This window comes from Papio anubis, chromosome 1, assembly GCF_008728515.1.
Source record: "Papio anubis isolate 15944 chromosome 1, Panubis1.0, whole genome shotgun sequence".
NCBI lineage: Eukaryota > Metazoa > Chordata > Mammalia > Primates > Cercopithecidae > Papio > Papio anubis.
Genome location: NC_044976.1, coordinates 191,461,542 through 191,484,919, shown reverse-complemented (window position 1 = coordinate 191,484,919; position 23,378 = coordinate 191,461,542). Strand labels below are relative to the sequence as shown.

General features: G+C 40.2%; 1 protein-coding gene across 3 annotated transcripts; it reads right to left on the bottom strand.

Annotated features, from left to right (window-relative positions):
- Positions 1-571: 571 nt before the first annotated feature.
- Positions 572-22,085, bottom strand: SELL (selectin L). 3 transcript variants are annotated; one of them, NM_001112626.1, is given in 9 exon segments: positions 1,114-1,418; positions 6,190-6,208; positions 11,386-11,514; positions 13,318-13,503; positions 14,642-14,827; positions 17,751-17,858; positions 18,826-19,212; positions 20,844-20,925; positions 21,886-21,966. In NM_001112626.1, coding segments are annotated over 9 exon segments (1,119 nt in total). In that variant the 5' UTR covers positions 21,889-21,966; the 3' UTR covers positions 1,114-1,399.
- Positions 22,086-23,378: the final 1,293 nt, after the last annotated feature.

Sequence of the window (23,378 nt, the reverse complement as noted above, 5' to 3'; positions counted from 1 at the left end):
TTTCAGTGAGAAGCCAGGAAGAGGAGCTCAGCATGGGTTTGATTAGTTAAGGACTAGTTATTTTGTTTGTGTGTGTGTGTGTGTGTGTGTGTGTGTTTGGGTGGGGAGGTGAACGGAGTCTCACTCTGTCGCCCAGGCTGGAGTGCAGTGGTGCGATCTGGGCTCACTGCAAGCTCCGCCTCCCGGGTTCATGCCATTCTCCTGCCTCAGCCTCCCAAGTAGCTGGGACTACAGGCGCCTGCCACCAAGCCCGGCTAATTTTTTGTATTTTTAGTAGAGATGGGGTTTCACCGTGTTAGCCAGGGTGGTCTCGATCTCCTGACCTTGTGATCCACCCGCCTCGGCCTCCCAAAGTGCTGGGATTACAGGCCTGAGCCACTGCGCCCGGCCAAGGACTAGTTATAAAAGAAGTCATGGGAGTGAGGGAGGCCTGAGATGAAATTTGAAGAATATGTAGAATCTAGGTAAGTGGATAAGAGGTCTGGGGGCAGGGAAAGGAGAGCATTTAATTCTGAATCAGGAATTTCTCTACCTGTTTTAATTCCTCCACATAACATCAAAGAGATTTCACTTGCGGCTAGCATTTCAGTAATGTTTTCTTACTAATAATATAGTGACAAAAGCATTGACTATAAGAAATAGGAATGGGTCTCATAAAAAGAAACAGCAAAACCCCCAAACTAAAACACAGTGCAGGCTATTTCTCCCTTCTCTCCTTTTGCTTGGCACTCATGAGATGCTAGGTGTGGAAGTCAGCCAACTAAAAAAGAGAAGCGGCTGAAGAAGGTGGGGAGGCTGAAGCCAGTTAAATAGGATGGTCCATTCACAGACGGTGAGGCTACAGTGCAAACAGGACTCTTTCAACTTGAGCAGGACCCCGTTACTTCACTGGAGTTAGAAAGCAAGAAGAGCGTAGACTTTATGAACTTTCTATAAGACTGTTCTACCTCCACAGGATACAGAAGATGATGAGAAATTTGATCTGCAAGAAAACTGAGTCCATATTCACATATGTGTCAAATTTTCACCGCATTTAGAAGTGTCTGTCATCAAGTACAGCACTGAATTGAAACTGAAAACAAGAGTCAAGAAAGAGCAAAGTCAGCCATCTTTGTATTCCACATTAATCCTTTCCCTTTATGGTCTTATTTGTTTCTCCTCAGAAAAGACAAAAAGCTGAGCCATATAAACACCTGTGGGCTGGGGGTTGAGGGATAAATGAGGGGCAGAATGGAAGCTGAAGGAGCTGTTGGTCAGGTAGAAATCTTTCCAGATGTGCTGAAGGAAACACACTTCATGTTTGATGTAGGAGGTGCCACCATGCAAAACGTTTCATGGAAGGAGTTAAAGGATCCCATGATTTTCAGTATTCCAAGAATTTTCTTTCACCGACGGCGATTTAATATGGGTCATCCATACTGAGAGAAAAACAAAAGATAATAAACTTAAGAGTTTAAAAATTGCAAAACTTGGAGTGTTAGTAGAAAAGGTAAATATTCATTAGAGATGAGAAGAGGAGCAGGGAAATGCTTTCAGCTGGAAATCTCAGACAAGAGGCCGGCCTTTAGGAACTTTTGAAGATGAACGAATGTAAGGAAACCCTAGAGGCAGCACTTCTCAGACTTTCATGTGCTTACCATTCAGAGATGGTGTTAAAATGCAGACTCTGATTCAGTAGGTCTGAGTGGAGCCTGAGATTCTGCACCCCTAACAAGCTCTTTAGTGATGCTTATGCCACTGGCCCACAGACCACACTTGGAGAAACTTTTGTGGTGCATACGGTCTTTGTCTCCAGATCTAATGAGTTTGAAGGACAGTGTAGATTGATTTTTTAAATTTATTTTTATTTTATTTTCTTTTATTTTTTTGAAACGGAGTCTCACTCTGTTGCCCAGTCTGGAGTGCAGTGGCACGGTTTCAGCTCACTGCAGCCATGGCCTCCTGGGTTCAAGTGATTCTTCCGCCTCAACTTCCTGAGTAGCTGGGACGACAGGCACGTGCCACCACACCCAGCTAATTTTTGTATTTTTAGTAGAGATAGGGTTTCACCATATTGGCCAGGCTAATTTCAAGCTCCTGACATCATGATCCGCCCGCATTGGCCAGGCTAATCTCAAGCTCCTGACCTCATGATCCGCCCGCCTTGGCCTCCCAAAGTGCTGGGAATACAGGCGTGAGCCACCGCGCCCGGCCGTAGATTGATTTTGAGCAGTGGAAAGTCAAGAAATTAGAAGGCATGCTTAAATGGAAAGTGAAATTGGAGAAAATTTAAACTCATGAAGTAGTGGCAGTTATAAACTCCTGATAAATTATATCCTGGGATATAATTTAATGAGATGGTAACACATTTAAAGAAATAAGTGACACTTTTTTTGTGTGACACAACTGTCTTCTTCTTGGAAAGGACAAGGAGAGAATGAAATGTGGTATGTCTTCATGGCACCTTTCAAAGGGAGAACCAGATTCTGAGGTGCTGGTCTCATGATGAACTGTCAGGGTAAACCACAGTTCAGCAGCTGCAAATGTGCTTGCAAAAATAGAGACAAAAAAGTGTTTCTGAAAACAAAATTTCACATATGCCCTCCTCTGAGGTTGGCATCATATCTTCCTGTGTATCTTGGGTGTAGCTTCTACCCTGCCAGAATTTAGACAGCAGAAACCAAATGAGGTGATAAACAGAGTCAGTTTGCAGAAGAGTCAAAATAACCCAGCAAGAAATGAAACCACAAATGCCCAAGGAATCATTCATTCACCACTCAAAAGCTAATAGAAATGAACACAAACTACTATGAAAATTAGCCCAAGAACTTAAAAAAAAAAAAAGGCTCACAGTGTTTAGTGTGATAGTATTCATCTTACCTTTGACTTGTTCTAAAAACATACCGAACTTCTTCTACCCCACCCTTCCTCAGTGCAATCACACAATGGTTTCAGTGTGAAAAAAAAATCACATTACTGGAAAAGGAGGGTGTCTGGGACTTACCAGTCTAAGCTGGTAATCAAGGGTCTTGAGTTCTAAAAGCATATGTGTTAAGAGCATGATCCCTGGATCCAGATGAGTATGGATCTCAGCCTTGCCATTTGTTGTGACTTCAGGCTATTTTATTTCTCTGTGCCTGTTCCTTTATCAGTAATGAAGATGTTCATAGACCCTTCTCCCGCAGACTTAAAGGCATATTTCATGATTTCAGACATGCAAACCATTCATAATAGTGTACAACATGGAATTAATATTTGATAAAGGCTTATGATTATTGTAACTCTGTCACTTGCTCAAGCCCTATAGAAAAGTTACTTAATTAGTTCAACTACAAAAAGAGTTTGAATGTGATATCCACCAAGATCTTATCCAGACCTAAAATTCTGTGATTCTTATGAATTAATACAGCCTTGGTCAATAAATGAGAGCTGGGCAAATAATTCTTCTTTGCTAGGCCTTTCTAGACCATCTGGTGAAGCATTCAAGACTTATGTTGGTGGGGCCAGCCTTCCTTTCCAACTTCCACTCCACAACTCCTCAATCAGCCATGGGTTCAAGAAAGTTCTGCTCACTGGCTCCTGAACATGCTCTCATAGTCTCACTACCATAGCGCTGCTTACATCTTTTCCTTCCTACAGACTGCCTTCTTTTCCTGCGTTTCTCCAGACACCTAAATCCTATCTATTCTTCAAAAGCAACCTTCTTCATAAGATTTTCTATAAACACCAAGCCAAATGGCTTTTTCCTTCTTAAATATAGCACCCATTGGCCATTACCATGCTCTGCCTTGTATTTTTCTGATTTTTTTCTTTCTATATTCCTATCTTAACCCCCCAGCTAGGTAATAACTTTCCTGAAATCAGGGGCCAGGCTTACTCCTCTTGGCGTCTCAAGCAAGCTTAGCAGTTGCCGACACAAGAATGTTCAATAAACAACTATTAATTGACTGGTTATAAAAAAAATCAGTGAACCATTAAACTTAATATAGCAATTAGCATGGTAATGAGCTTATTGCTAATATTCTTCCAGCCAGTATCTCTTCCTGTGCCTCGAGGACATCTTAAAAAAAAAAAAATCTAGTTGATCTGCTTCCATCTAGTGGCAATTAAAACAGGTGGTTCCGGTAGCCAGAAAACAGCTCTGGGTAGATTGTGCCAGAAAATACTTTCACTCAGTAGCTGTGAGTTTGAAAGACATCTTCACATCTTGTGGGTTTCCTGCCACAGACAGGGACACCAGCTCAGAGAAAGAAGCCTTTCCTCATTAGACTCCATTTACACTAGTAAAGAGAAGACAGAGTAATTAAAAAGGATAAAAAGAACCTCCACTGATCGCACGTCCTCATCCAGTTACCCCTGCCCCACTTCGCCATCACAGCCAAACATTTTAAAAGAGATGACTGCTTGTTCTGTCTCTACTTTCTCATCCTCAGTGATGCTCAATGCTTGGTCATCTGACCTCTGTCTTGATGTCTGCACTGCAAATAGTCTCCCCATTGACACCCTTGTTGCATCCAGGGAGTACTTACTGGTTCTCCTGGCAATGTTTGAAGCTGTTCCCCTTTCTTTCTTTCCTTGGCATTCATTACCACACACTCTTCCTCCTCTTCCTTCTCCCTGCCTGGCAACCTCTTCTCATTTCTCTTTCCCTTAGCTGACTTATTAGACAATGATGTTCCTCTGGCTCCCATCCTCTATCACAGATCCTCTTCCATTCTCAGAGCACTCATACCCTCCCTGGATGATCGTACCCACTCCTGAGATGGCAGTTACCTCCTGAAATGTGAGGGCCCCAAATCCTCTGCCCCAACATAGCCTCTGTGCTGTGGATAGGTCCAGTGAACCACAGTGAATGAAGAGCAGACACCCAAAGCTCAGTACAAAACCAAACCCATGATCTTTACCTCCAAAACCTCTCATTCTTTTATGTTCCCTTCTCAGAAGTAAACGGTACTACTATCCGCCAGTTTCCAGGTGAGAAAGATGATAATTTGATTCTTCTCTCTCCCTTTTAGCCAATTAACAGACACATTCAGTTAATATCACCTCTTCCTATTTCATGAACCCATTCTTACTACTAGTTCCCTAGACAGTTGCCATCAGTTTTAACCTAATAACTTCAAATGCCTCCAAAACAAGTCTCTTTGCCTCCAGGCTCACCTGTCTCCCACACTTGCCATACTGCTCTGCAGGGTGACCTTATAAGATGCTGGAGGCAAGGCTACTCACTGTTTAAACCCCTTTAGTGATATCCCAAAAGACCTCAAGATAAAACCCATATCACATGGCTTATAAATTACTTTATGATCTGGTTTCTGGTGCCTCATCTTTCCCCACTTTTTCCTTTGCATGCTAAACAATGGCCCATACTAAGTTTGTGGTTGGTAGGATGGTTGCCCAAACCAGCACCCAATCCCTTCAGAAATCATCTCACTTCATTTCTAGCATTTTAAAGGGAGCTCAGTTGTCCAACTGGGTACTGAATATGTCACCAAAGTCTTCCTTTCATAAATTTATTTTACTTACACTCTCCTTCCTAAGATTCCAGAGCAAGTCACTAAACCCTAGACACTGAGAAACATTTTGCCATCTTCATTTCTGCCAGGTGGGCCATCCACTTTCACAGTCTGCATCTCCTCCCACTGTGCTATTTCTCCAGTACAAGAAATTTGAGCTTCAAGACCAAACTGAAAAATACTTGCCTCCTTGGGGAAGCTATAGGTAGACTTCATGCTCCCTATCTTTCCCACATTTCCGAAGGGCAATGCCTATTAGAGCAATTGAAAACAAATATTCAATTGAACAAGCATTTATTCATTTCTCAATAAATGCTTGTTCAATTGAATATTTATTAAATAATATATTTAGGGCCTCACGTTCAGCCAGAACAAGAAGAACATACCACAATGTTTTTAACCTTCAGAAAAAATTCTGAGGTCATCAGAAAAATCTCCCTTTACATAAACTGCCCTTTTCTAATAGGGATTACTTGTTCACTCATTCATTCATCCATGCAGCTCCACTAGCACCAAAAAGCACAGGTCCGAAAGGAAGCTAGTAGATTTACCACTTTATCTGGTCATTTGGATGAGGACTCCAGGTAAATAAACTACTATGGCGTTAATGTGTCTAGCTAGAGCAGGAATCAACTTAAGCAAGTAGAGAAGGAATCAGCAGATGTGGAAACTCCCCCCGACTAATAAAACTTACCTTTTCTTGGATTTCTTGCCTGCAAATAGAAAATAGAGAAATGGCATTAGCAAAAATTAGACACTTTAAAGTTTTTCAAATAAGGGAGAAGGAAGACTCCCACTCTCAAAACTGTCTTTTGAAGTATATTAGGTATTTGTTAGGTGGACCCTATCTGTGTCAAAGGGGATTTGAGGAACTGGCTTAATAAACAGTGGTAGACACTCATACAGAACAGACAGGTTGATGCGGATGCCTCTTGAGGTTCCATTCCATTCTCCGTGTACTCAAGAAGACAGAAGTGTAGGCTAAATTGCCTGGTGGTGAGACCCAATATGCCCATTCAAGTGTTTATCCCTTCCCAATCTGCCATCTCGTCCTACCTGCAGATTCTTCCCTTGAGGGACAGCTGCTAATACTGTAAGACTATGTGCCATTACAGCTCACAGCATCATCTCTATGGGAATCCACAAGAGAATTTCACTTTGGCCTTGTTGATAGGAATTGCACAGCCTCATCTGAGTAACTAATGTGTTTTTATCTTACAAACACAAAGAGTATCACATGCCTTTCCTTTGACTGGCTGCAAGGAAACTCAGAGCTAGATCTGAGACCCTCTCCTACCAAGTATATAGAACTTTGTGACATACATTTTCGTGCCATAACTTCACCCTTGGTTCCAAATGATTTTTTTACCCTAAGTTTAAATTTGGTTTTCTTTTACTTTTTAATTAATTTTAATTTGCTATACTGAACACATTTTGCACTCACATTCTTTTTGAAAAAGGAAGAATATAATTAAGTAGATAACTTAAAAAAAACTCTTTGAGCAGAAACAATCATTTGGGAGGCAATATATTTCAGTGGCTATAAACTGACATTCTAGAATCGTCTCACCCAGGTGCAAGCCCTATTTTGCCACCTGTAGTACAGTGTGTCTTTGAACAGCTAGTTTCTTCTCTAAACTACAATTTCTTCATCTGTTAAAGAGGCATAATAATTGTATCATCCTCATTGGATTGATAAAATAAAATATATTCCAAGTATTTAGTTCAGGTGCTAGCACTTAGACAGTGCTCCATTACTGTTTTAATCCTTTAAAGTATTAAAGACTACTATTTGAAATTTTCTTCTAAAATTCAGCCTGCTGATGACCAAATGCACTTGAGCAGGGAGAATCAAATCTGAATTAATTTCAGATTCTGTTTAACTTCACATAAATTTTTTTTAGGGACAATGCACCTAACAACAATAGACGAGTAAGAATCTGTTCCTACTGAGAGAGTTTCATTTTGAAGAAAAGGGAACTAAGAGGGCATGTGTTCAGTTTCATGCCCAGGTCTAACCCTGTGTGTTGGTTCTGGTGGGAAATTCTTCCAACCGAGGAAAAAAACAGTTCACGAATCTGAAGACCAGTGATTTTAGAAGATGTATCTGGGGTAGAGTCTAATCTCTAACTCTGGGTCCTGCTGATATGGGATTTTCGAGATTTGGCCTAAAACATCATTGCCTTGGTTTCCTCATTTACCAAACAGGACCAATGGTAGTGAGTAATCAGAGAATGATAATGCCAGGAGCAAAAAATGTGTCTAGATGAGCTCATGCACAAGGACACATGCTTCCGGAGCCCTTCCTTATTCCTTTCCTAAAAGAAAGGAGCGAAAGTCTCGATACTAAGACTACTAGGGCAGGGGACAAAGTGCTAGAGTCAGAAGATTCATTTGAGGACAGAAGAATAGGGGTGAAGTCTCTAGTCACTTCACTGGCTTCCATACTCTAAATAGTTACCTGTGCCCTTTTTCTAGTTATTAGAACCCAAAAAGCCTATAAATTCTCTCTCTCTCTCTCTCTCTCTGTGTATATATACATACACACACACATAGACACACATACACCCCTAAACACACACATACAGATTTATGACTTTTTACTTTTATCCTTGTAAATGCCATGAACTATATTTTGTCTTAGATTTAGCCTGGGAATATAGCCACTAGTTCTACCTTTGTCTCTGTAGGAAAAATATTCTTCATGTCTTAAAGGACCAACCTACAACCAAAATCGTTGGAAAGCAGAATCATTTGTAAGTTGGTGATAATGGAAGATGTTTTACAAATGAAGACTTTTTTTTTTTTTTTTGAGACAGGGCCTCACTCTGTTGCCCAGGCTGGATTGCAGTGGTGCTATCATGGCTTATTGTAGCCTTGACCTCCTGGGTTCAAGTGATCCTCCCACCTCAGTCTCCTGGGTAGCTGGGACTACGTGTGTATGCTACCATGCCTGACTAATTTTTTATATTTTTGTAGAGATGTGGTTTTGCCATGTTGCCCGGGCTGGTCTTGAACTCGTGGGCTCAAGTGATCCTTCTGCCTCAGTCTCCAAAAGTGCTGGGATTACAGGTGAGAGCCACGGTGTCTGGCCCACAGATAAAGACTATTTAATGTTACCTTAAAGATACCCTGAACTTCCTACCAAGCCAGCAATCTTTTGGGGCTTCTGTTTTCTTTGTTGGCATAACTGCAACTAGCCTAACTGCCCGTTATCTGTTTCCTGTTTGCCCCACACTGATTCCCACAGCAGTTTTCAAGTTATCGGTTTGAGATCTTGTACAGAAATGACACCAAGGTAAAACATTTAAAAACAACCCCACTGAGTTTTGTACCCTTGTTTATAAAACAGCGTTAGCCAGCCAACCCCTCACTACATACAAGTGACTTTGATTCTATTCTTTTGATTCTACAAACACTTATTAAAAGATTTTAGAATCCTGAAATAAATAGCTTCCTTATTAAGGTGACTTATAGCCCCAAAGTCCTTAAAATTATTTAGATAATAGCCACCTTATCCCAGGGGGCAGTGTGTAATAACCTACCCTGTTCTCTACCCGTCAGTTCTGCCATCATCACCCAAAGTAGGAAGAAAGACAGGATGATTAGGGTCAGGTTTTGAAGTCTCAGTGGAAAGAATAATCAGTGGTTGGAGAAAACTGTCATTCTTCTTTTGCCTTAATGCAGTACTTGGTACTTATACTTAGTACTGTATAGTACTTAGTACTGTATAATACTATAAGATAGTGAGATTCAATGAGCACAGAATTTCTAATAGCAAGGGCAGAGACACTTTAACTGCTCAGTGCTCTCAAATTATACATAGCTAATGAAGTTCTTGCATATCAACAATCCCCCCCCCCCCACTTTGTCTTTCTGGATTGGTTAGAAAACTTACCTCACACCCACCATTCTCAAATTTAAATGAAAGATAAGATCAGAGTGGCACGCAATTAGGGACTGATAAATAATATTTTTGTAATTGCCAGTGTAAATGGACAGGGGGCAACCTTTACATACCATATTCAGCGAACAGAATACATACTAATTAATTTGATGGAAGGAAAATTAAAATGACAACTGATCCCATAGAAAGGCAACACAGAACAGTTGGTTAGCAATTGTTTTGAGATCATCCCTGAACTTGAAACAGGTATATCTTTTTTTTTGTTGTTTTTTTTTTGAGATGAAGTCTCACTCTGTTGCCCAGGCTGGAGTGCAATGGCACGGTCTCTGCTCACTGCAACCTCCGCCTCCTGGGTTCAAGCGATTCTTCTGTCTCAGCCTCCTGAGTAGCTGGGATTACAGGTGCCCACCACCATGCCTGGCTAACTTTTGTATTTTTAGTAGAGACGGGATTTCACCATGTTGGCCAGGCTGGTCTTGAACTGCTGACCTCGTGATCCACCCACCTTGGCCTCCCAAAGTGCTGGGATTACAGGCGTGAGTCACCTCATCTGGCCAAAACAGGTATATCTTAAAAGCTGCCTGATGTCCATGAATGTTACAGCCTTGAATGGTTCTTCCAGGTGAGTTTGGCCAAATGTGGCACCATGCACCCAAGGCCTGCTGCAGGCTGGTGGGTTGCTCACACTTTAAGGCTGAGACACACTCATGCCTTAGGGTAAAGGGAGTGATAATCTGGGCAGCAGATGGTAACTTCTCAAGGCAGTCCTCCTTCTGTTTTCCTGTCCAGTGACGGATGGAGGGAAAGCATATATGGTGCATTTGGTTAGAGCTGTGGCCTTGGTAAATATGTACTCAGGAGAACACATGGGAATTTCTCCCAGGGTTAATGCAATGCCCATGTGACTCTTGAAGAGGTCAGGTATTTGGAAGCAGTGCCTTGAAACCTTAGTGGACATTAGACCCACTTCCTAGTGGAATTGTACCATTGAAATCCAAGGCATGTAGGCTCTTAGAGGACAGAGATTGTGTGTTATCTTTTCAGAATTAATTAAGAGCAGGCCAGGTGTGGTGGCTCACACCTGTAATCCCAGCCCTTTGGGAGACCAAGGCAGGAAGATCACAAGGTCAGGAGATTGAGACCACTCTGGTTAACACAGTGAAACCCCGTCTCTACTAAACATACAAAAAATTAGCCGGGCATGGTGGCAGGCTCCTGTAGTCCCAGCTACTTGGGAGGGTAGGAGAATAGATTGAACCCAGAAGGCGGAGGTTGCAGTGAGCTGAGATTGCGCCACTGCACTCCAGCCTGGTGACAGAGTGAGGCTCCATCTCAAAAAAAAAAAAAAAGGTATCAAAGAATCAAATAAGAGCAAATAGCAAAGAGCCATTAGAATATTTCACTTACGGCTGGGCACGGTGGCTCATGCCTGTAATCCCAGCACTTTGGGAGGCCAAGGTGGGTGGATCACGAGGTCAGGAGATCGAGACCATCCTGGCTAACACGGTGAAACCCCGTCTCTACTAAAAATGCAAAAAATTAGCCAGGCATGGTGGCGGGCGCCTGTAGTCCCAGCTACTCGGGAGGCTGAGACAGGAGAATGCCGTGAACCCGGGAGGCGGAGCTTGCAGTGAGTTGAAATCCAGCCACTGCACTCCAGCCTGGGTGACAGAGCGAGACTCCGTCTCAAAAAGAAAAAAAAAAGAATATTTCACTTACTTGTTATCAGCCTAGCAAGCTGCCTTGAAGATAATAGACATTTTTTAAAGTTTATCAGATGAAAAGCAAAAATCAGCCAACCTGTTTTAATGAAGGTGTGTCCTGGGCTGATTTACATGCCTCCAGGGACTGATGGCTCTAGAATGTAAAGCTTGGCATCCTGCTTCTGTTGAATCTATCACACTTAATTTCCTGTGGGTTTCTTTTTTTTTTATTTTTCACTTTAAAGTTGTATTCTTTTCATATGAAGTTAAACTCACATACCTTTTTTTAATCTCCTTGCCAGCCAAATGATAAATGCCAACCCAGAGAATGCAGTAACTATGACTGCCACTGGAATGAAGAGGGGGTTATAATCACCCTCCTTAATCATTGAGAAACTTCTGTCCAATTCTGAAAGAGAAATCAGTAAGGCACATAGCATGAGACCACCAGCATTATTTCCTTAGTCCATCTCATGATATTTGACTTTTTTCCTCCTTACATCTCCTAGTAGTAGCCCATTTGATGCCATCTGACAGATGAGGAAACTGGCGTGGGAAGGCCTATAATGAGTACAGCATAGGCAAAGACTGGACCAGCCTTGCTAGTCTAATGCCTACAGACTCTCAATGCCCAGATTTGTGGTTCATAGAGTTCCTGGTAATGCACCTAAAAATGTTGGCAAGAATGGTCATCATTGTGTTTAGCTCCATGGACTTGTTCAATGATTGGAACTCTGAAACACAGAGAAGAGCTAAAAGCCTAATACAACTTCAGGAAAAACAAAAGCCAGTGATCTGAACTGGATAATTCATCAGTCAAAGGAAATCATGAATGCTTTTACTTTAAAGCAGTTGTGCAAAAGTCAGCACTTGTTTTTTACATGCCAAGGACCTGCACTAATCTCTTTCCAATGCAGTAGCGCTACCACTTCCCTCTACTTCCTTCACGAATAAGTAAAAGGGTATGTTTAGAGATACTCTTGTAAGTGTAAACTAAGTTCATTTGGGAGCCTCTATTTAAAAATACCGATTCTACCCTTAGTTCTTCCCATTACTCTGATGAACCTTTTCAAGGTGCTTTGATCTCCACACCCAAATATATGATGGAGAGAGGGCTCAAGTTCCCAGGAGCTCCAGACAGAGGGTACCTGTTGGCTTGATGAAGATGAGGAGGAAATGAACACTAGCTAGGCCTTAAAGGGAAATGTCTCTGATAGGCCTAATATACAGTCCTCTGCTAAAGCCTTCCTTGCCTCTCTCTGCTCATCCGCTCTACTCCCTGGCCCTGGGCACACAGCTCACGGAGATCAGCATTTCTGACAGCTTCTGCAGATCCTACCATTTAAAGACTTTTGTCATCTATGTAGATAGTCTCAGGAGCAGACATGGGTAGCTATTCTTTCATGTGCTAACTTAACATGCATTTGCTTTAGCACCTATTGCCAGACACTGTGTCAGGTGGAGGGTATACAAAGATGAAGAAGACATGACATATACAGACAGATTTGGGGGGCATTAGCTTAGTGATAATTCAGGAGTATCCATTATTTGGGGAAGTAGGTGGTCATTAGTTACCTTTTAGAGGCATTTCAATGGGCTAACAGAGATGTTAGATTGTAGTGGAACAGAAGAATGGATAAAAAGTAAATCAATGAGTCCAGATTTTAAGAGTTAAGAAGGCGAGAGGTGAGAATGAAAAAAAGAAATGATTGTCATTAAAGGAGGAGGCAAGACCAACGAAAGATTTTACAGTGACTTAAGTATACAAATTTATTTCTAGGTCACATATACTTTGCAAAACAAAATGTAAATGTTTTTTTTTTTTTTTTTTTTTTTTTTGAGACGGAGTCTCGCTCTGTCACCCAGGCTGGAGTGCAGTGGCCGGATCTCAGCTCACTGCAAGCTCCGCCTCCCGGGTTCACGCCATTCTCCTGCCTCAGCCTCCCGAGTAGCTGGGACTACAGGCGCCCGCCACCACGCCTGGCTAAGTTTTTGTATTTTTAGTAGAGACGGGGTTTCACCGTGTTAGCCAGGATGGTCTCGATCTCCTGAACTCGTGATCTGCCCATCTCGGCCTCCCAAAGTGCTGGGATTACAGGCTTGAGCCACCGCGCCCGGCAAAATGTAAATGTTTATGGATGTCTTTCCTCATATCTACTCATCCATCAGCTCCATCTTTAAGTCTTCAGTTTTCCAGGACAAACTTACTCACTTTGACATATTGGATTAGGATTTGACCAGATTCCAGATGACTCACAAATGGTTTTCTTCTCCCCAATTAGCTCAGTTCCTTCTGAGCAGCTGAAGGTACACGCAGAGGAAAAGCTGAAGCTGGCCAGGGGGTGACTACAGTTCATGATCCCCAAATCTGGTGCTGATAGAGGCTCACACTGAATCACTTCAATGAAAAAAAAAAAAGAAAAAAAAAAGACAAAACAGTGTTTCTGAGTAGAGACCCTCCCTTGAGCAAAGGATTTTTAGCCAAAGCTGTGTGACTACATTACTTGTGATATTGCTTCCAGGCTTTATTTTCTTGAGAATGATGGAGGGTGGTAAATGAGAGATGAAGGCAAGGAAGCATTGAAAGCCCGTGGGGAGAGGAGTGGCTGCTCCAGGCTGCTGCCCTCGCTAAGGTGACCCTCCACTTCTGCTGGAAGTACCATGCCACATGGCCTGTGCATCAAGGGCTCTTACGGGGTATTCTCAGAGAATCTCCACCTTTTCACCTGTTCTGATAGCTACCCAAGCGTTTTGAAAAACATCCCAATTCACTGAAGCAAGTCCAAGTTCTGTAAAATTCCAGTAGGTGGGTTGATAGTTTTATGATTTCAATAAGGGATTTTGATAGCACTTCTAAGAATGAAACTACTTAAACTAATGCGTCAGGAACATACTTGTAGAAAATTTAACCAAAACTTCACAAGTTCAGATGACATTGGTTTTCTCCCATATCCAGATAAGGTTGGCAGTTAAAAACGAAGAAAAAAAAAAACCTACCTACCATATTTCAAGCTTAAAAAGATCAAGAGACTGTGTTTTTGTTTTTCAGTTGTTATTCTCCTAAAAGTTTATGCACGAGGAAAAGTAAAAGGTGATTTTAAGAATAAGCCAAATAAAAAAAAACAAGAAAGACCTCCACTACCCTGAGAAGGAAATTGGTTGGTGTTAAGTAGGACACCACATAAAACAGGTATTATTGAGATGAGAAGAACCAAATTTAACTGAGGTTCGGCAAGATGTTATTTATGCAATGGCAATGAGAAAACTAAAAAACATAATAATAACCATGCTGTATTGCTATAAATCACGTTACATACTGGGCAGTGGCTTCAGGGGTATTTGGTTTTTACTTTTTGTTTGGGAGGTTTTTCAAAAAAATTTAGTAAGAATAAGTCCTTTGAAAAACATCACAGTAGGTTAAACTAAGTTAGGTTAAATTAGACTACTAAGTTTGACTTCTCAGCAAACTTCTACTAAATATTCTGACTGTAAGCCCAGGATCACCATGACACAGACTCTAGTCTGAAGTTACTCACCTTGACAGGTTGGTTCTGGAGATGACCAGTTTCCAAATGGTCCACAAGTGGTTTCTTCAATCCCAGTTAAGTTTGTTCCCTCAGAGCAGTTGAAGGCACACTGTGAGCTGAAGCTGAAGTCTCCCAAAGGGTGAGTACAGTCCATGGTACCCAGCTTCGGGGGCTCCAAAGGCTCACACTGAATCACTTCAACAGGGAAAGAAACGGTATGGGGAAGAGTTAAGAGGACCTGATGCCTGGATTTGAATCCTAGCTCTGCCACTTGATAACCATGCGCCTTTAAATAAGGTTACTTGAACCCTCCAACTTCAGTTTCTTCATCTATATAAGAAGAATAATGAAATTGTGTTATCTTTATCAAATTGGTATGGATACTAAATGTAATTCAATTGGCATAAGTCAGGGACCTTAGAACAAAGCCTGACTCATAAGAAATTCTAATTAAACATTAGCTAGTCTTCATATCATTATCTTCAGCATTATCTGGAGGAAGAATCCTTAAATCCAAATAAGTGTAACTGGGAATGACCAGCTTAGTTGGGAAATAACTATCGCATCAGAGCCCCTGAGTCTACTAGAGTATTGGGAGCAAGACGTTCAGAGAAAGAGGGGGTCTCCATAATAAGCCTTCTTTGCAAGGAGAGAATATAAGTCTGGGAAGCATTTTGACCTCAATTCTGTCTTCATCTGTTCTAGCTCAGTTCCAGAATTTTAACTCTTTTGATTTTGACAACCCTCTCCAGAAACTCGATCTATTTCCCTGTTCTGATTGGTGGTATGATAGGTAAATTTAAGACTTGGAAATTAAAGTCTTCACGTTTTAGACCCTGCCATGCCCTTTAGTAAACAGTACAACTTTCATGTCTTATTCCTCATCTGTCAAATTTAAGCCATTATTGTTACCTTGCTCTAGAGACTTCAATGAAGAATGGACTCAAGGAATCAGAAGAATTTTTGTATTTGGAAACTATATGAGATGAGATTAGGGAGAAAGATGGGAACTAAGAGAAAATGTTACTATCTTTTTTCATTGATTTCATGATTATCTATTGTACATCAAGCATTACTCTGGGACTTGAAGAGCTTAGATTTCACCCTGTAGAATAAAATGGTAGGTAGAAATTAATGGGTGGATTGTCATGTCTGTGTGATGTGTTTTAATTGCTTTTAATTGATCAGTCTGCCTGTAGTATGAATAATATATTTGAAGGGAGATAATTTAAAATGGTGGAACTCATCTAATAAGCTATTGCAAGAATCTAGGAGAAAGATAATGAGGGCAATGGTAGTAGAGTTGACAAGTGGAAGACAAATTAGAAAAACACTAAGTTGTAAAAACTGGTAGAATGTTACCCTGCATAAATGTTAGGGGAGTAAAGAGAGTCTCATACCAGGGTGCCCATGTACATGGTGATTCCATATACTGAGATAAGAAATACAGAAAGGAAAGCTGACTGGGAACAAACGGGGTTTTTTTTTTTTTTTTGGTTTTTTTTTTTTGAGACGGAGTCTCGCTCTGTCGTCCAGGCTGGAGTGCAGTGGCTGGATCTCAGCTCACTGCAACCTCCGCCTCCCGGGTTTACGCCATTCTCCCGCCTCAGCCTCCCGAGTAGCTGGGACTACAGGCGCCCGCCACCTCGCCTGGCTAGTTTTTTTGTATTCTTTAGTAGAGACGGGGTTTCACCGGGTTAGCCAGGATGGTCTCGATCTCCTGACCTCGTGATCTGCCAGTCTCGGCCTCCCAAAGTGCTGGGATTACAGGCTTGAGCCACCGCGCCCGGCCAACAAACGGTTTTATAGTCTTTCAAACATCCCAAAGGACATCCGTAAGCATATTTGAGTTCAGAGCTGAAGACAGGCTTATCGGTCCAAAGATCACATAGATTTGTGAGTCCGCAAAAGTCAGTAAGTTTGACCAAAGGACACATGTAGATTAGAGTCAGAAGAGCAATATACAAAAGATGAAAGCTGAGAAATTATAATAGTTTATGGTCCTGGATAAGTGCTCATGAAGGATCCCAGGAGAATTAATCACAGGTAGAAAGAGAATGAGGAAAGACTGATATGACAGAAACCAAGACAAAAAAAAGTAAAGTGTTAAAAATGGGTGAAATAGACATACCAATAATCAAAAACCAGTAAAAAAGGGCATACCAATAACATAAGGGTTAAAAAATACAGTTCAAAAGTGGGGCGAGGGTAAAGTATTAGGAAGGAGTCATAGACCAGGGATCAAGTGAAATGAGTTAGATCTGTAGATCTATTTCAGTTGGTTGACATTAAAATTTATTTGGGTTTTAATTCTTTACTCTTTACAAACATTGCTTTTTTAAAAAATTAAATTGTCTACTTCAATTCAGGCTTGCAAGCAAGTGCCTGATATATACCAGGCATTTTGTGAATCCCAAAGATGCAATGATAAATAGGACACTTACTGATCTCAAGAAGCTTTCGGCACCAGAGGAGATGGACAAGTGAACAGATGACTTCAACATAGGTGGGAGAAATGAGGAAGAAATATGCGGAGCTATCAGAACTAAGAAAGCTTCCTAGAAGAAATTGTCTTTGAATTATGTTTTAAAGATGACATGTTTGTTGGCCATGTGCAAAATGAGAGAGAAGGCCACGAACAAAGTCAGTGTGCTACAGAGCACATGTGTTAAGTGTGGAGAACTGCAAGAAGGAAAGGAACTACTAGAAGGAAAAAGCAAGATTAACTTCTGGGTAACTCAGCCTCCTAATGATAAATGGCATAGTTTCTTCCAGACCTTAGAGTTCTAATTAACCTAACAAGCTCATTAGATTGTGAGCTTCTTGAGAGCAGGAATCTACCATGCTAATTCCTTATTATAACCCTGACAGCTTTTATTCCAACACTGTGCTCCTTGTGGCACTCAAAAAGACTTGTTGAGAAGTGAATTGAAATGTCATGCTGACTTATGAAATATTTACAGAAAGGTAACAATATTGTGAAAGCAGAGCTTTCTGATCAAAACTTCCCATTTCTCAGAATGGCTAGTATCATTTTGTTCCAACCAGCTTCCATTATAAGCTATAATGATTCCTGTGACTTTACCTAAGAAGAAGCAAAGAAAGGAAAGAGACTTACCAAACTGACACTGGGGCCCATAGTACCCCACATCACAGTTGCAGGTATAATTATTGATGATTTCTACACATTCTCCATGGCCACTGCATGACCAGGGCTGGCAAGAAGCTTTAAGGAGGTCAGAAAAAAATATTTTAATGTGATTACATTTTAGTACTCAAAGTCATTTCTTTAGACATAGATAACCTTTTGTCTGAGATGATTTAAATAATCAGGAAAGGTTTATTTGTAAATTCATAGCATAAAAATCATATGCTAAAATTTTTACTTATAAAATACACTAAGCATATAGCCATAGTCATTTATTTGCTTTTGGAATGAAACTACCAATACTAATATTCTTTAACACTTATGAGAAACTTAGTGGCATACCTTGAAACTGTTGAAATTACTTGTTTTTAATGAGTGAGAAGGTTAAATGATGACCTGACCTCAGTCATTTCTGCATGCAATTATTTCTTGGCAATCCCTTTCTTTATAGAAATCACAAAGATTAAAAAGTCCAAATTTGCGAAAACAGTAGAGTCCAATTTACAAGAGACCAAATTAACTATGGTTCACTATTAAAACATCACTTGGAAAATCCTGGCTATTTTGGAATTGTAAAAGATTTTACAGAAATATTCATACACCAAAGATAGTGCAATTTTTATATAAAATTATATAAGGTTAGACCAAGAAGGAAGCATGCAGCAGCACACTGTCTACTTCACAATGTGAAAATCGAGGTGGTGTGAGCCTGAGTTTCCAACTGGCCCCAGCTGTCAGCTTCTCCTCCCCTGCCTTATTATCAAAGGCACTGACTGTCTAATTCTTCCTCTGTACTTCCTACGTACACCTATCATTTTGATGTCACTTGATTTAGGGGTATAGCTTTTGTGCACAGGGACACATCTTGTACACCAAAAATTCTTAGAAGTGACATGATGCAAGATTATATAGAAGGCTAGATGTAATTTAGAATGAACTGGCAGCTGTTCTCATCCTCCAACCTTTCCATGGGGTAAATCTGATTATTCTCTTCACCGTGGTCCTTCCTGAGTCTGAGGTAGATAGCCGTCTTGTCACTCCCTACCTGTGTAACAGAGGGCTGCCTTTGGTTTGTGGCAGGCGTCATCATTCCATTTGCCCGCATCTTTCTTTCTCTTGATATAGATCTCCACGCAGTCCTCCTTGTTTTTCTTGTTGTTGGGCTCCCCATCTCCCCAGTTCTCTGCTTCTTGAGTGAGAGATTTGTTGGTTCCCACCCACGTCCATATGCCTCCTATCTTCCGGATTCCTATCCAGTAGTAAGAAGGACTGAAAGGCAGAGTCTTCTCCAGATACTCAATTTCTGCCTTGTTTTGTATGGCAACTAAATCTGTGTAATTCTCTCGGCAGAATCTTCTAGCCTTTTGCCAGTTCATGGGATTTTCAGAATAATGGTAAGTCCAGCAGTCGGTTCCATGATGTGCCAGGAAATCTGCAAGACATCAGTGTGACCTATGCAGACTTACATAATGTTACAGCTAAAAAGTACCTAGCACTACTCCAGGCTGAACCAGACACTTAGAGATGAGGAAACAGAGCCTAAGAGTGTGTGTGACCATCTCAGGATCACAGAATAGTTGTTTGCAGATGTGAAGTAGAACCTAGGCCTTCTGGCTTGAATATAAAATGCTTTTACCTAAGGTTCTATTTTAAACAAATTTAGTGGCTTTCTAGGTTTATTTTCTTATTAATTTTTTTCTCAAAATTATTTCAGGTGAAATGTAACCAACATATTTTAGACATTCATATTCCTTTTTCTTTGTAGCTGTTAATGATTTACAACTAATTACAGTGTAATATCATATAACTATATAATTTACAGTATACTTTTTAAATCCTGGAATGATTTCTTGAAGGCCAACACATGTGTACCTATGGGAGAAGCATAATAAGGACAGGAAAAACAGTGACATTCTTTTAAGTAATCTCTTTTATATAAAAAATATTTTATTTTTACCATAGGAAGAACTGCTTCTGGGAAAGCCCAATATACCACTCACCTCTTACATATCTAACTGTATAATTTTAAATAAGAACAATTTACAAAGCCAAATGATATAGGGATTATGAAATTGATTAGATCATGTTCTATACACAGACTGAACTGATGATGTTTAATAAACATATGGACCCATCAAATATGAGGGCTTTAAAGATATCTAATTAAACACATAATTACACAATGACTTCATAATAATATATGGCATTCTAAGCATGGTATGATCTACGTGCATCACTATTTAATACAGTAAAGAAACAGATATAATTGATGGTAAAGAGCACCATAAAATAAACATTTTGAACAGAGTTTTGAATGAGCATTCCACTAGAATGCAAGTTCTAAGAGGGAAAAAACGGTCGTGTCCACTGCTGTAATCTTAGTGCCTAGCATAAATTTCACACATTGTAGGGACTCAGATAATACCTGTTGTATGAAAAGAGCATTAAGTTTCCATGTGACACAGTGCGGACATGGTATAAGAAATGTGTGAAGGGGAGAGTTAGCATGTTTGCTTGGCTACAGCTGAAAATCCAGGCTAGGGAGTAAGAAGACATTAGTTTACTTAGGAAATGAAAAACCAAGTTCAAAGCTATTGCTGGAGAGTCTTCAAGAATCAGATATAAAATTTGTCACCACAATGGGAGAAGGACCAAAAAATGATAAGGCCCCATCCCTTAATGAGCTCATATTGTAACTGTAGAAGTGACATTAATGTACACTGAACTATGAATAAAAAATAGAAAATGAGGTGCTAAATATTTGGTACAGATTGAAAGTGCCTTAACAGAGATTTCTTAATTAACATTATTCCTTTATAATTGAAGGATTTGTGGGGTTATTGGGATTTGAACCCTACAGCATGGGCTATTATAGGTTAAAAATAGTGTTCTGGAGTTTCTGGGGAAGAACTAAAGGTAAGAAGAAAAGAGATGTTCATAGAAGGGATAGAACTAACAGCTCTCTGAAATAATTTCCCCTTAGACTATGTATAGCCAGTGGATATTTACGAAAAATGAATATAAGTAAAATAGACTTAGCGATATATAAATATCATAACATACCACAACAGAGCATTGTCCACCCCCACAACTTGAAGATGTTCCATAAGTCCCTCTGGGTACTCTGACATTTCCGTGGAAATATCTGCAAATGAAATACAAAATTGTATTTAGATTTATACTCTTAAACCACACATTTACAGCCTTTGAGGTGGTGCTTACAACTTTCTTAATATTCAAAATAAAACACACATGTCTACTAACCCTGTCTGAGGTAACAGGTTTCTCAGACATAGATGAAAAAGTACTTCAAATTTACATCAGAACTGATGCATAGTTTTGTTTTGTTCTGTTTTATTTTCACGCTTTAGTCTCAAGCTGCTAATCAGTACTGCCCTGAATTTTTTCTGTGGTTCAGTAATTTTTGTACCTGCTTTTCTGCTGAGCTATTAGATAAAACTATTTAATATTTAGTATGTATATTGTTTAAAGTATTGTTGGTGCTTAATTAACTATTGATGCTTATATTTAATGTTATAGCCTCACTCTTGATCATAACGAGTCAATGCCTCAAATACCTAAAAAAAATTTAGATAGCTAGATACCAGGAAAGAAAAATATTTCTTTTTTTAATAAAAAGAAATATCTTTTTGAGCAACTGAAATGACAAAGTCACAGATTTCCTGCATACCTTAGAATATACCTAATGTAAATGATGAGTTAATGGGTGCAGCATGCCAGCATGGCACACATATACATACGTAACAAACCTGCACGTTGTGCACATGTAACCTAGAACTTAAAGTATAATTTTAAAAAAATTCTATCTTCTGAAGCACATCGCTTCTCAATAAACAGTGTTTATTGCAAAAGATCTGATTTCTTCAAGAGTCTCCCCAGAGACAAAGTCAAGAAGAGGAAATCAGCATATCTGAGAAGAAAGATTTCAGGATCACTTTTTTTGAGGATCTGAGAAAATTTTTAGTTTCTATATTTTTTAAAACCATAATTGAAATGGGGGTGCTTCCTATCCTTGCCACCTGCCTCTACAACCCCAGGAATTTCTATCTGAGCATCTAAAAGTCTTTTAGGCTGAAAGGCTCACCATGGCTTTGCTTGGTCCTTCTCTAGTTCTTCTGCAGCCCATTGAGCCTCTTGACTTAGCACAATGGATCTCAGGTCCTTGCCCAAGGGGAGTGTGCTGTGATGCAGGGACACTGCACTGAATGTCAACAGAAAGCCTTGCTTTCTTTCATTTCTCTAACCCAGTCTCACATCCTCCTCCTCCCCTTTTCCCTCCCCTTCCTCCTCTACTTCTCTTTCCTCTTTCCCCACCCCTTTCCTAGACTGGCCTCTATTGCCTCCCACTGAGAAAAAAATGAACTGCTGATCAGAAAAGTAATGTCACTAGATTCTCTCTTCCTTCCCTCCTGTTTTTCTATCCTTCCTTCCATTCTCCTATGCACCTTTCCTTCCCCTCCTCCTCTTCTTTCTTTTTCTCTTTCTCCTCCTCCTTCCCTCGTTGTTGTTGTTCTTTTTCCTCTTCTTTATCCTCCTCTTCCTCTTCTTCTACTTGTTCTTGTTTTTGTTTGGTTCTTGTTCTCCTCTTCCTTCTTCTTCTCTCTCTCCTCCTCCTCCTCCTTCTTTTCCACCACCCTCCTCTATCTTTTTTATAAACACTAAGCTAACTCTTGGCTACCTGCGGTAAATGGCCCTTGGAAATTGCAAATACTATAAATCAAAACTGCATTTCAGACAAATTTATGATGTTTGTGAATCTTCAGTAGAGCTAAGTGGTGGACTTGACTCATTTTGGTTCCCTCACCTCCGTCTTTCCTTGCTCACCACCTAGTGGAGGTCCTTGTTAGTGGCACTTCCTGAAGTTAACCTTTGAAGAGAGCCATGCTCTCTAGCTTTTCACCTTGCAGGTGTAGGAGCCTACAAGTACCTTTAATATTCTTGGACTATAAAATGAGACGGTGATAAGACTGCATGTGAAATTAGGACCCATGTGATGAAGGACAATAAAAAGGAAGACCCACTGATGTGAGTCAATGAGTCAAATGCAAATCAGATTTGCATTTTTAGGAAAATAATTACAGCAACAACAAAAGCTCTGAAGTTCAGCACCCCATATGTATATTATTTAATCTTTATAACAGCTTTCTGCTATAGATATGATTATTATGCCCATTCTAAAGAGTCTCAAAGAGGTTAAGAAACAAATTCAAAAACTAGCAGAAGATAAGAAATAACTAAGATCAGAACAGAACTGTAGGAGATAGAGACACTTAAAACCCTTCAAAAAATCAATGAATCCAAGAGCTGGATTTTGAAAAAATCAACAAAATAGGTGGACCACTAGCTAGGCTAATAAGAAAAGAGAGAATAATCAAATAGACACAATAAAAATGATAAAGGGGATATCACCACTGAACCCACAGAAATACAAATTACCATCAGAGATTACTATAAACACCTTTATGCAAATAAACTAGAAAATCTAGAAGAAATGGATAAATTCCTGGACACATACACCCTCCTAAGGCTAAACCAGGAAGAAGTCGAATCCCTGAATAGACCAATAACAAGTTCTGA